This window comes from Symsagittifera roscoffensis, chromosome 2 (assembly GCF_963678635.1).
Source record: "Symsagittifera roscoffensis chromosome 2, txSymRosc1.1, whole genome shotgun sequence".
NCBI classification, from domain to species: Eukaryota; Metazoa; Xenacoelomorpha; order Acoela; family Convolutidae; genus Symsagittifera; species Symsagittifera roscoffensis.
The window spans coordinates 3,826,834-3,840,869 of NC_087063.1; the positions used below are offsets into that span (position 1 = coordinate 3,826,834).

The window sequence follows — 14,036 nt, forward strand, 5'->3', positions numbered from 1 at the left end:
GACTGGCAATCGTAAACGCACCGGCATGAGGTACAACAGGTACGGGGATGACTTCTTGATCGATAAGATACAGCCAGACAATTTGGGCGAGGTATTACTGAAGGCAGGCGAACTGGAAGCCGGAGAGGAATGGCAGGTCATTGACGATGGTGGTCATTATCCGCAGGATGATTACTCGACGCCAGAAGTAGAAACGGATCTCGAACAGAGTGAGATAGAGAGGAGGGAGAACACGAACTTGAGGATTCTAGAGTGGATGCGTGATGTCAAAGACGAGAGCCGCGAAGGACAAAGCATTCAGCAAGTCGATGTATCAGCAGCAAATTACATGAAGACAGAGGACCCTCTTTTCGGATGGACGGCAACAGACAGGCCACTGGACATTCCTCAGGACAATTCAGACCCGACAACATCGACGGGGACGTCGATAAATATTTTTGTCCGGGGAGTGGGGGTAGGACTTACCCACACCGAAAATTTGATGATAAAGAAGCTCAAGGAAGTGAGAGAAACGAGCGAATTGGAACTGGAGGAAGAAGAGCCAGAGCCTACTATAGGTCGGAATTTCAAAACGAAATTCGAAATACCCAATGAATACTCGGAGAACATCATGATAACAGATAGCGACTTCATCCTGTCAAACAGGACCAGCGCGATTTGCATCACGGCGGACATGAGTTTCAAATCAAGATTGGAAGCTGACTTCAAAAGAGAGTACCAGAATGTAGAGTTTCTGTTCAGACAGAGACCAGGACTGGGAGGGATGGCAGCGCTTCCACCGTCAGTGGCACAAGTCCCGGGCAAATATCTGTGCTTCCTAGTAACGAGGGTCAATGACAGGAACACAATCGATCCCGAACACGTGATATTGGCACTAACAAGATTACGAGACTTCATGATTGAAAGAGGGATAACAGAAGTCTCAATGCCGGTGTATGACCCGAACAGTGGCAAACTGAGCCCGAGGGAATTGTACGCTATCCTACATTTGGTCTTTGCAGAAACTGAGATAATGGTGTATCTTCATAAGAAGTACTACTTGAGCATCGCCTGAGTCGGGTACATGGGGGTATCGAGTCGGGTGTGAGGGAGGAGTCTTGAGTTAGGTACTGGGGTGCGGCGCAGGTAAAGGGATCTTAAGATATGATTGGCATGACAATTAAATTTTAAAACGAGTTAACGGTGCTAAAACATAAAATGAATATGCATGCTTTTAAGGGAATTCCAATTGAATTGTTTTATGTGATATGAAAATGATAAGATTTTAACCATACTGGTAAAAGGGGGTCTCTAGGTTAGGAACATGACATGTCAAGTTTCAATATGCTTTCTGTTTTCAGATCAAGTTTGAAAAACAAAGTTGAAAATCCAACTATACTCAGGCGAGAAACAGAGAGAGAAACCTTGATTGAACTCGCGATAATCGGCACTTACGGCAAGTATTTGCAAGGGAACATTTCGAGAGAATTCTTGAGTTGGGTAATACTTGAGTCGGTAAGGTAATTCTTGAGCTGGTAAGGTAATTCTTGAGCTGGTTAACACATACCTGTATACATCCCGAAGTCACGAAGAATGGCAGACCGATTATGGAAATCCGTGCCCGCGGCCCTGAAGAAGCCCACTCTTGATGAGCTGTACAGACGCCTGAGGGACTTGGACTACACCCAAATAGACGAGAGAATGGCGGTGATGCTGAATGCCATCCTCCAGTTGGAGGACCAGGGTGAGTGCAGGGAGTCTGCAACGGAGGCTGTCTTGATGATCGGCTACACCACCGAGGGAATATCGAACCAAGAACAGACCAGATGGTTGTCTTGGAATGTGGATGGAGGAGTAAGGGGTTTTGACTTGGCAAGGAATCCTGGCCTGAATAACAATACCGAATATGGCGCAGGGGAATTCCCACTACCGACTAGGCCAACAGTAAGATCCACAAGCCAGAGCTCGAGTAGGGTGCCATCGATGTCACGAACGCAACAGACGACCGAGGCATATCCGGATCTAGGTGTTCTAAAGAAAGAGCTCGAGAAGACGCAGAAGGAAAGGAATAAGGCGAACCTCGATCGGGATCAGGCAAAGCTGGATCGGGAGAAGGTTCAGCTGGAAAGGGACCAGGCGGTCAACGAGCGAGACCAGGCTCTGAGGTTGCTTGAGATACAAAAAGCTGAACATCAACAGGAGTTAAGGGTGCGGGAGAACGCCGCAAATTGTGATCAACTGAGGTCGGAATTGGACAGAATAGAACAACGACAACGCGAGCTTGATGCACAGAAGGGAGCCAGGCCGAAGGAGCGAGTGGTCACCAGCTCGAGGCCAGAGTCACGTATGGAGGTGGATGAAGCCCCCAGAGCAAGAGCACGGTTCGCGAGGCCCGAGAACACATGAGTGAAGGGTTGGAAGTCTGGATACCGAATGACGCAACGTCTTCCTTGCGTAGCCTAGAGACGCAAACCATACGCCCACTGATGGATGTGGAGCTGCCGGGATATACCCCAACCTCGACCTCGAGTGACAGTCAGGTAAGCGGCGGCTCATCGCGTCTGAAAGAACTGGGCGAGAGATTGCGACAAAAGAGTCGTGAGAGTTCGGCAAGACCGGAGCTTCCCCCGACGTGGAGGGAACAGCCGATTAGGAGTGTCGTGATCTCGAGTTATAAGAAGAATACAGAGGGGAGGTACCACAGGCACAATCGGCTGGACTGGAGTGCGGAGCAGAAAGCTAGGAGAGACTGCTTTCATGATGCGGCCTGGGTGCAGTACTTGGCGCCACCCCAGGTACCAGAAGGTGCGGTTCACCTAATCGTAGGGGACAGCCTGGTGCGGGTGTTGACCCGGATCCGATCGCACTGGCAGACGGGAATCTTGAGTTTCGCTGGAGCTGCCACGCCACAGATGTTGGCGACGCTTGACATGCTGGGGATGACCAAAGTATACACGGTGACCCTGATGGTCGGGACCAACGATGTATCAAGGGGTGAAGCGAGGAAAATAACAAGGCTGCACGATAAGGTGAGCTGCCTTCTTGAGGAACTGAGGATTCAGATGGACCCCATCCTGTTGACGATATGTACTGTCCCCTACAACATGATGTTTGATCAGCACGCCTTGGAGATGAATGAGAAGGTGCGGAACCTAAACAAGGTGATAATAGACATCCACCGGAAGAGTGTGCTCCCTGTCAGACTGTTGGACGTGGCAGAGCGCATGGAGAAAGAGGGATTCCCTGAAGACACCTCCAGTGATGGAATCCATTTTGATAGACCGAGGGGAGCAGAGTGGCTAAACGACGTCTTCCAAGAACACATAAACGCGCTGGAGGCGGATCTGCTAGAGACAGCCCAATTCACATTAGGACCACCTCCGAACCCACCATTCCTTGCCTCAAGGGCCTTGTCTGGTCGCTTGGGACCGAGAGTTGACACTAGAGACAGTTCAAGGAGCAGCCAGACCAGATTGCAGAGTGCCACGCCAATGGAGTCTGAGGAGGTGACGTCATCAACACCTCCAAGCTCGGCGATATCCTCAGTGGTAGTGGCAGAGAGCAAACGGGAAAAGAAGTCTATGGAGACCGCTCGCTTGAGATATCCTGAGAAGGTGAAAGAACTGGATCTAGAGAGTTTGGAATGCAGGCAATAATTGGCGGAAACCCTGGGGATCGAACGAGTGTCACACGAGGATTTGAATAGGCATCATTGCGTGGACTGGTTGAAAGCTCATGAGGCGCACTTCTCGAGAGCGAAGTTGATGGAGACCACAGACCTGACTGATATTCCCACAAAAGCGATCATGGGACCCATTAACTACAGACCTCTCAAGCTGCTGGGGAGTCCTGGACTTATAGCAGAACCTCCCAAGCACCGAACTAGCATCGCCAGGATCAGGTTGGCAACCCCGGCACAGTTAAAGGTGGTAGACAAGCTACTCAATCCGGGAGGAACGGGATTGCCAGATGCCGCTTACGAAGGCTCGAAATTGGCGGAAGATCCCAGGTACGGGAAGCCCTGTGGGAGTACCCAGCTGGCCAAAACCCTGGCAGTTTATGATAGAGCAGATCCAGCTGCTGCGAGAGTAGTCATTGTGGCGGGATCAGACTTCGAAGGAACGTCTCCCAATTTGTTCTGGCCGGAGACTTTGATATACTCTTTGCCAGGAGCTGAATTAAATCAGATGTTAACTCTGGTGGTGGCAATAAAGTCGGAGATGCCCTGTGAACCTGAGCTGCTGTTGTTTGCAGGAATGAATGATCACCTGCACGCGATGGGACTTCTTGAGCAACTAAAGGGCGATGAAATTCCGACATCGAGGAAGATATGGGAAGCCATTCAAGCGTTGTTTGCGGCGATGAATGAAGTGCAAGAGAATGTTGTCTCGAGATTCGGGTCCAAGACGAAGGTGGTGTTTACCACATCCCCTGGATACGCGAATATGCCACCCGCCCTACAGTTCGTGTACGCGGTCTTGATCCTGATAGCAGAAGGGAATGAATGGCGGATTCTAATGGCAGCTCCCAATCGGGAGTTGGAGCCATCGAACCTGAGGCTTCGCAAGTCAGAATTGGCGGCGGCATGGGCGGACATATCTCATGCACTGAGGGGCTTTTACGGACTAGCCGACATCCTGATCGTATTAGACGAGGTGCTCTTGCTAGAGATATCGAACTTTGCCAGGCAACTCAAGTTCAGCCCAGTCATCGGGGACGATCACCCGGCGATAAGCAAATTAACGGCCAGCTTGTGGTTTCGGAGTATGGAGGTGAAGATCACAAACTCCACCAGCAGGTCTAGAGGTCCCAGTAACGAGAGAAGAAATGTGGCCGAGACGGAAAAGCAATTAGAATCGATGAAATATCGTTTGACTCAAGAGAATGGCTGGTGGCCATTTTTGACACCAAGGCTGGAGAACGCCACGAATAAGACAAGGGAGGAAGCAACACCCCTCGTGAAACAAGTCTGGAGTTTTCTGGAGAAACAACTGGAGCTGGCCGAAACAAGAGACATGACGGTGGCTAGATTTGTCTCGGCCGCCAATGAAGTGACGATTGGAGGGTTCTGGAGAGAGCACGCCAAAGGCGAATTGAAGACTAGGAGGGATTACGAGATTCTCAAGTTCTTGAGTCCTTGCTGGGAGAAGGAATTCTTGGCAGGAATATTCGGTACCACGGCGACTATCTTTGGAGCCTTCGTGCAGGAGATACTGGGCATGCCCATCAGCCTGCTCTTGGCCCTGTATTTGGTCTACCCCAGATACTTGTTCAACATGGGCCCAGCATACATGTTTAGTCGGGGAGTGGAGACACTTCGAGTTGATGGGTACCTGGCACTAGTACTCTTGACCCATGGGGAATTGGTGTCGTTTCATCGATTAATGGAATATGGAGAGCCTCTGTCTATGGGGAGAGTCCACACGAGCATTGAAACCAGCTCCTACAAGTGAAACCACCTCCTACAATGGGGATAATCCGGGGCCTAGAGGAGGTGGTGACCTGCATTTATGGTCCAGCAGTGACGTACGCGTTCCCAGACCCCCTGGTGACAACGTATCGTCACTCTGTAACGCACTTGAGTCTTATCAGTATACTGGATGGGACGGCGTTAAATTGGTGTCAGCAGGAGGTGCTCAGAGGGCGAATGAGCAACACGGTACTCTTTGGAAAGGTGAAAGATGCCGAGCTAATAGTGTACAACTTCAGGGGGCAAATGCAATGTAGAATGGGAGGCAAGCGAGAGGGTCCCATCGAAATGTATCCCAAATTCTGGAACTTGAACCCATTGACGGCGGACGGACGAGAAATCTTGAGAATTCCTGCCTGGAAGGAGTGCTTCGCACTGGTGAAGAGGGAGCTGGAGACCATAATGGAGAAAGAAATCCTCCCAGCCACCATGCCTGAGTTCCCAATAGTCAGGAGGATGACCTTAGGAATGAATAGTCCCTTGGTAGTTCCCTCCATAATGGCGAGGATGACGACGGAGGAAATGCAGAAGGATTTCACTGATGGCTGGGACCCCCTGTTCATTGGCTACACGGCGGCGGTCTACTTCCATACCAGCGAGATGAAGGTAAATTCGTGGACGACGCAAGCAAAAAAGAGTAGAGGTCCGCAGCCCCCAGGGTATGAGGTGCGGAAGGTCTTGAGAACTCTAGAGAAGGAGGGACTTGAGAACATGTTACCCATATGGGATGATGGCAGGATGATCGTGATGGAGGGGCACGTCGCATTGGTGGACGACATGAAATTTGCCACGAGAAAATATAAGGCACCCTATGGCTTGGAACAGGTGGAAATAAGACAGGAGGGAACAGAACTAGATGCAGCAGGTCAACTGCATGTAGCACTGACGGAATACAAAAAGCTGGATCCTACGACACCATCACCACTGTCCGTGGACACGCCTGGAGACAAGAGGAGCGGACCCGTCGAGGACCGATTTAAGAAAATTCTCGAGAGAAGGAGACATGAGTCAGAAGAAGAGAGTATGGATGAAACTATCAGTGAAGCCGGTGAAGACATGGAAGTGGGGAATACGCCTGAACCAGGGCCATCAGGGGAGGAGCTCACCACTCAAGAGCTGTTGAAAGACTTGAGCGAGGAGAATTGGGCAGATACTGCCACACCACCCCTGATTCCGTCCCCCCGGAAGGATCTGGAATTGCCAATGGCAAGTGAGACCTTCAATATGGGGATGATACTCTTGAGCTCGGAGGAAAGGGAAAAGAACACTTTCGAAGGGAACAGGGACATATTCCTGGGATCACTGAAGGACGATGCTTGGCAGGAGTTCTTGGAAGAATTCAATCAAGAAGTGGGCAGCGAGACGACGCTGGACAAATTCAAGGAGGAACTGTGGGACACAGTCGTAAGATTTGGAGAACCGCTTCTGATAGGAACGGGCCTGGATGAGAAGGCGAGAAAAGAGCTACTGAGCAAGCTGGTAGAGCTGAGGAATTCACGATCGAAGACTAGAGAAGAAAAATGTGAGGACAGCTCTACTCGGAGACAAAAAACTGTAGATAAAATGGTTGATGATATAAAAAGGGATAAGGTTGGGACTAGTAATATGATTAAAAGTACTAATATCCTTAAGGCTCGAGCAGGGGGGAGGCAAGAGTTGGAAGGAGTGGATGGAGAGGTCGAATCAGTGATGGTAGCCACAACACCCTCAAGTAGAGATGTGAAGACTCGCAAGAGGAAGAGAGAAGTGGAAGGATTGGGTAGTCCTTCAGTGGATGCTGTTTCGGAAGGAAACTTGAGAGAGACGGCGCCCATGGTTTTGGCTCGATGCAAGACGGCGGCATACAAGAGCAGCTCGGAGCTCAGAAGACCACTTGAAGTAGAGAGGGAAATAGAGGTTTCCACCAGTTCGACATCGGAGGAAGACTTCAAGCCTCAGAAGATAAACGTGAAGAGAGGTTCAACGAACGGACAGACATGGGAAGTAGATGTCGGCAAAGAATGGATCTCGAAGGCACACCAGGCCACGGGCAAGCGAGTGACAAGTGATCCATTGGAAAGGAACAAGACGAGGAACACCTCCCGGACGTGGTGGGTGGCCCTTGAAACATTGAAAGAAATGGAGGACTGCTGGAAGAAGTTGGACAGTGGAGTAGCTCGCAAGCGACGTAATTGGGCCACCCAGCAAAAGGCCGAGGTTAATAGAATAGAAATGGCAAATCATCTGAAGAGGTCCTGGCAGAGTTTGTTGAAGGATCATTTTGAAGAAGCAATGAGGACACTCTCATCAGCACCACCATTAATGGCGAATCCCTTCGTTAGAACTGCAGGACAATTAATGTTCACCTGGAGTCTGGTGGGGATAGAATTGGAAACACTGACCTCGTATGACAGCCTGAAGTTGGGAAGCAAGAAGCTAGATGTGTATCAGGCACTGATGCAACACGTAGCCAGGGACAACTCAGGCTTGAGCCTGGCCAGAAGAAAGGATGCCACGTGTTTCTTGAGATGGATAATGTCGATGATGTCTGATAGCACCATCCTGGCATGCCAACAGAGAGCAAGCGTAAGCAAAACCATGGAAAAAAGAGTCTCAACGGTCATCTTGAACGTGTATCAGAGCACAGGAATAGAAAAGGAAGAGGGTTCCAGACTATCCCTAGAGAACCATAGGAAGCTAGACGAGGTACGGAGGTTTTATAATAAGAAGTTCGAAGAAGAACATGATGTTCACCGTAACCTGGCCTCGTCAGAGCAGTACTCGAGAATCAGCGAGAAGGGGGAATACCAATATGTGTCTGGAGTGATGGGAATGGCCTACAACCCCTTCTTAGACTCGGAAGCTGGAGGCGCCCACAGGAACCATGAGGTAGCGGAGCTACTGAAGTTTTGGACAGAAAGAATGATGGAAATAGACGCGGTGGAAAAAGAGGGGCCGAGCCTGGGCCTGATTCTTGAGAAAACACCACAGGTGGTGAGCATACCGCATTCAAACAAGAGAGTTGAAGTGAACATGGGCGATGGAAATGGCTTGTTAACCACGAACCTGGGAGTGGTATGGAAGCTATTAAGACCCTCCTGGTGTCCACATCCCCACGCGAGTCTGATCGAAGAAACCACCGAGCGAGTGAGGTTAGCACCAACGGAAGATGAAGATCTGTAATCCCGGGTCAGCAAAGAAATTGGAGCCGGGTAGCTGTCTGGATTCGACGTGTGGAAACGGAGAGCACACCTGCGATGGACGGTCATGCGTTAGAATACTGTCATTTCAAAAAGAAGACCTGGTCACTTGGTTCGAAGACATAACAGAAAGGGAGAAAAGTGAAGTGCAAATGGTAGCGGAGTGTTACGCGAGAACCACGGTGAATATAGCGACAGCTCTCGGATTCTTCTCGAGAATGTGTAGTCTGCAGTCACTGGAAAGACTAGAATCTGAACATCATTTAGTGACGGCGTTGAGCGTAGAATCATGGCCCGGGGTGTTGCAGGTGACTCAAAAACACATCCGGAGCTGGAAGGTTGGTCTCGAGGCGGAAATGGGATTTCCCATGAGCGAAGCTTATGGCTTGCCATTGAACGCGAAATCGCTGATAGGGTCAATGATGGCCAACTTGTGCGGAAGTCACTACCCACTGCACATGGTGATGGTGGAAGCATCCAGCCAGAGAGTACTGGTGGACAAAGCCTTCTCAGTGCCCAAGTGCGTGAGGTTGGCTCGGATATCGCATCACTCGCACAAGTTGTTGAGAAAAATCAGAGGGACAGTACCAAAAGAATTGAGAGATGACTTGAGTGAAATCTGGGGAGAAGAACTTTTGAAGTTGGAGAGAGAGAACACAAGCGATCACGAGAGACAAAACGTGATCGGAAAACCTGTGGGAAGTGCTCCAAACCTGGAAGATAACGACACGATGCATGAGAAAATGATGGAGCTTGAGCCTCTCTTGGAAGCCTCGGGGGAGCGTAACCTCAGGAGCATTGAAATCACCCATGGAGAATGCCCATGCCACTGTTTAGCGCAAACGGTGTGGTATCCAGATCACAAGAACCTTTGCCTGGTGTGGGATATGGGAGAAATCCGGTCGATCGGACTACCGGATCACCGACAGAAGGTGACGATCTTGGTAGTGAGTACGATCTTGGCTCTGAGATGGATAGAAGAGAATATAACGAAGTATCGGGAAGCGGGGACGCCAACGGCAGAGTCAATATACGCGATAGACTACAGTAGGAGACTCGAGTTGTTTGAGACTGCGTGCAAGGTATTTGCCATACCAACGGAAGTCAGACATGTCTGGAGCCGTTTGAGGTATTTCCCATGGTTTCGGGCGACGCTGACGTCCTGGTTGTACATGACAACGAAAGATCACATGAGAAAACATCAAAAGGAGTATCGACAGTTCCAGGCCGAGATTGGGCCGGAAGCTTTCAAGAGACCCCTGTTAACCCATCGTAATACAATCACGACAGGATGGAAGAGAGTGGGTAAGATGTCTAGAGACAATACCAAGGCGAGGGAATCGATATTAGAGGAGGACCTGGCGAAGAACGTGAGCTTGAGCCTGCACAACTCCTTTTGTTTGAACCGGGAATCTAGGGTGAAGGCACTACCCAACCAAGCAAAGAGGTTGCAAGAGCAAAGAGAATGGATGCGATCCTACGAGCAGCTTAAGGCTTGGGAGGAGATTGTGATTAGCTCCGATGATGAAGAGGAACTGTTGAGACAGTTTGCCGTATCTAGTACTTCAGGGTGCAGTACCTCCAAGGCGAAGAGTGCGAGATGAGCAGGTGGCTCGAATGGATCTTGAGTCTTGAGAGGGAAAGGGGGGCTTGAGCGTGGATCCGGGTGAAACTTGGATTCACGAAAAAGAAGTTTTAACAAAGCAAATATTGTTATTAATATACTATATTTATTATATAAATCAAAATGCTGCATGACAATTTCCTGATTGAATAGGACAAAAGAAATTTTAAATGATTGGCTTGGAAAGCAAGAATTCAAGGGTGCAGGTGTGTGCAGATTTTGATTGCTGTTTAGCGATAGTGTGAAAATTTTACATGGCTGTGAATTTTGGGGTGTAGATAAGCTTAAGTCTGCTGCAAACTTCTGTAAATGACCACTGGCACTGTATCTTGAGTAACACTCGGTTTTCTGGGACTCACTGGCAGAAGACAGCACGCGATGAGGACATCGATCTCGAGTCCGGGGAGTATGTGCCAGTCGGTCATATTCGGAAGTTTGACCTTGAGAGAAGCAAAAAACACTTGATTTTGGAGTGAAATTTAATTTTTCAAAATTTCGAATGGAACCTGTCATGCACGATTTTCTCGCGATAACTGAAAATCAGAAAAGAGAAGTCAGAACGATCGAGTGACAATCGCGGGAAAGTTGCTAATTAAAACGGTGGGAAATTGCTATTCGCAATTTCTGTCACAATAGAACAAGAGAAGAGCTGTCCCATCTGAAACAGAGACAAGCGTATTCCCGAGAACTGGATTGTCATTACTCGATTGGATTATTATTTGAACTGGACTAGAGTGAACCTTCGGTGGAAAGGTGGACAGCTTGAGTGTCCCAATGGTTCACGAGAACTTACAGTCTAGAGTAAAAACTTGTTCTTGTTATTAAAACTGACTAACATTAAACTCATTTTAGTTACTTTATTAATTCTTGAGTTGCTCACCGACTTATTTACTTCCTGGTTCTTGAGCGTGCTACAATGTGAGTACTAATTTAAATTTCTAGAGTGTGTTTTATAATTGTTATGTTGAGGTAAGGCGAGTTTTAGGTTGATCCATCTGAAATGGATCAAAGTTCCACTGTCTAATAAAAAGTAACTTAACGGATTGTTCCAACCCGGTTTTTAACGGCGTTCATGTATTTTGGGTATCTAGAGACCTGAGTATGGGGACGTTATTAATTCTAGAGTGGGGGGATATTTTAGTAGTAGCCTTTAAGCTGTAACGGGTCGTAGTCTCATGTCACAAGCGAACCGAATTGGCTCCGACTGATTTGAGGTACAAAAACACAAGAGATAGTGTCCCTGACTCTTGAGCCAATGGTTATAGGGCCTATTTTTCTTAAGCCTCATGTGTGACTGCAGTAGACGAATGTTACATTAAGTGGGCGACTGTTACATTGCTCCGATGCTAATTTAACGTTCAATTGTTTTAATTGTAATTTTTTCTTAAAATACACATTTTGAAAGACTAATCGAGACAACGATTTGAAAGTTTGGTACATCTAGTATTTTCTCTCGATTTTTTTTCGACAGCTGCTTTCGTATTATTTTCTGCCAACAGAGGTGTCACGCTATGTTTGTGGTTGTATCGCAAGTGGTGCAATGCTCGGCTTCGCTTCTGTAAAATAAACTGTTAGGTGGGATTTCTAAGCTATTTTGGTCATAGCATGATTTCTGGGATGTTGTAACTGACTTGAAAAGCCACATCTGCAAATTTTTGATAATTGTTTCAGTTAAAATGACGGAAACCAGCAGCAGCTTGAATGACGATGAGTTTTACCAGAAGCTCATGCAGCTGCGAGAAGAGCAAAAAGCGACGATGAAACAGTTAGAATCGCTCTATGCAGCTAAAATGGAAGCGCAGGGAACGGAAGTTGAAGTCACCGGCAGTGCTGAAAATCTAGAACTCCTGGCTGCTCAAAATATTCAAATATCAGACGCACGGTTAGCTGATTTGGAGCGTGAGTACAGAGATCTATCTCTAGCAGACTTCCCAACCAACGACAATGCAGAGTCGCAAGACATAGACCATAATCAGAACGGAAACTTCGAAAGAGTATCGGCAGATAGAATGTGGGATGGCGTAGCAATCACCGACTACATGAATCGGTTAGACTTGGAGCACGAAAGAAATTTAGATGACATTGAAATGACACTTAAAAGGCATCGAATGAATTCTCTTTCGAAGAAGACAGATGATTGGAAACCCTCGATCACAGTTCCGAAACCATTTAGTATGACCATCCGTGAGTACCAAAAGCCAAAAAAGAAGTCCAGATCACAGCAAATTTTCGAACTAGAACAGGAACAAAAACGACTCTCCGAAATGAAGGAGCTGACTAAAAAGTTCAAAGCAAACCCAATTCCGGGCCACACGTTTCTGCCTCTCTACGAAACAATGCAAGATAAAGACAAAAATGTCAGATCTAGCTCGAAAGAAAAGCGAAAGTTTGATCTCCAAAGCATGACAAAACCTTTCAAGTTCACTGACAGGGACAACGACTATGCTAGGATTTCGAAACTTTCGAAAAGCATCGATAAAATGATTGCCGACGAAAGCGAACGTCCGCCCCAGTTTAAGGCAAAACCAGTTCCTCGGAAGGTCTTAGATAAACCTAGTGTTACCGAAAAAATGCAGGAAGAGGAATTGTTTAGGCAAATGAGATGTAAATTGCGAGCACAGACTTTGCTGCGTCAAAGTAAGGCGCCAGTATCTTCACCAGAAGTTTCAAAAACTGCCAGCAGAAAAAATAAAAAGGCACCTTCTGATTCGAGAAACTCTCTCCCAAGGAGATCTAGGAGCGCTTTGAGTCATTCGGTACCAGACTTCGACGCCCAGTATAAAAAATTTCTGAATGAAGCCGAGAAGAACCGAACAATGAAAGAATCCACTGTCTGTAAGCCATTTACAATGCGTACTGAGCAAAAACATTCAGCAAAGGTAGAAAAGTGCGTAAAAGCGGATCTGGATATTCGAAGTCGACCATTGTCTGGACGTGCAGCCCTGAGTCCAGCTCAATCAGGCGCTCCGATTCGCAAGCACAAAACTTATAAAAGCGACACAATTCCACCCAAGATAACCAAATCTTTCGAACTGATGGCTTCGAAGAATCGCGAAAAGTTGAGCGAGTCGGCCCGAGAATCTAAATTGAACGAATATGAGGCGAAGAAGAAGAAAGCTAAAGAACAGGCTTTAAGAAAGCACATTGCCATGAAAGCTGCTGCGAATGATAACAGATTGCTTCTTGAAGAATCCAGAGCACGCAAGGTTCAAGAGTTTCGAGAGCAGCAACGCGAATTGGAAATGGAGTACCAACAAAAGTTGGCAAGTATGTCTGATCGTCTAGAAAATAGGCAGCTTCTGTTTGAGAGGGCGTCTGAAATCAATGCGAAAAAAGAAGCGGATAAAAGATACATAGAAACGCTGAGGAATGCAGGGATTGATGATGACTTGTTCAACAGTATCACGTCAGCTGGCAGAGGGTCATCTTATGACCTGAAGGTCGAAGACTTCAATGACAGTTTGGTCGATGAAAATTTGGACGATTCATATGCTAGTGATTTCGACAGTTCCGATAAGCTAACACCTGAGCACTAGTCCTTGTAATGAATTCCTAATAGATTTCAAGTCAACTCTTTGAGTTATTTTTCTCCTATACTATTTTTAAGTTTCACAACATTGAATTTCATTGAAGTTGGCCTGGTTATAGGGAGAAACTTAATTCCAATTCAATTTGATCAAAGATATCTGTAAATAGCTATGTACGTATGTAAAAAGTTTAATTTCATAATTGGTTTTTTAAAAATTTTATCCTTACGTTGCATTGAGTGTCGTGGTACATCAAA

The 14,036-nt window shown here is 47.4% G+C and overlaps 2 protein-coding genes across 2 annotated transcripts in view; one reads left to right on the plus strand and one right to left on the minus strand.

Annotated features, from left to right (window-relative positions):
• The window catches only part of LOC134838866 (ATP synthase subunit alpha, mitochondrial-like), a 494,565-nt gene that overhangs the window by 361,405 nt on the left and 119,124 nt on the right, over positions 1–14,036 (minus strand). The gene's annotated exons all lie outside the window — the stretch shown is intronic.
• On the plus strand, positions 11,928–13,950 carry LOC134839217 (protein FAM161B-like). Its single transcript, XM_063854694.1, has one exon. It carries the CDS (start codon positions 11,929–11,931, stop codon positions 13,786–13,788), a length of 1,860 nt encoding a protein of 619 aa, XP_063710764.1. The 5' UTR covers position 11,928; the 3' UTR covers positions 13,789–13,950.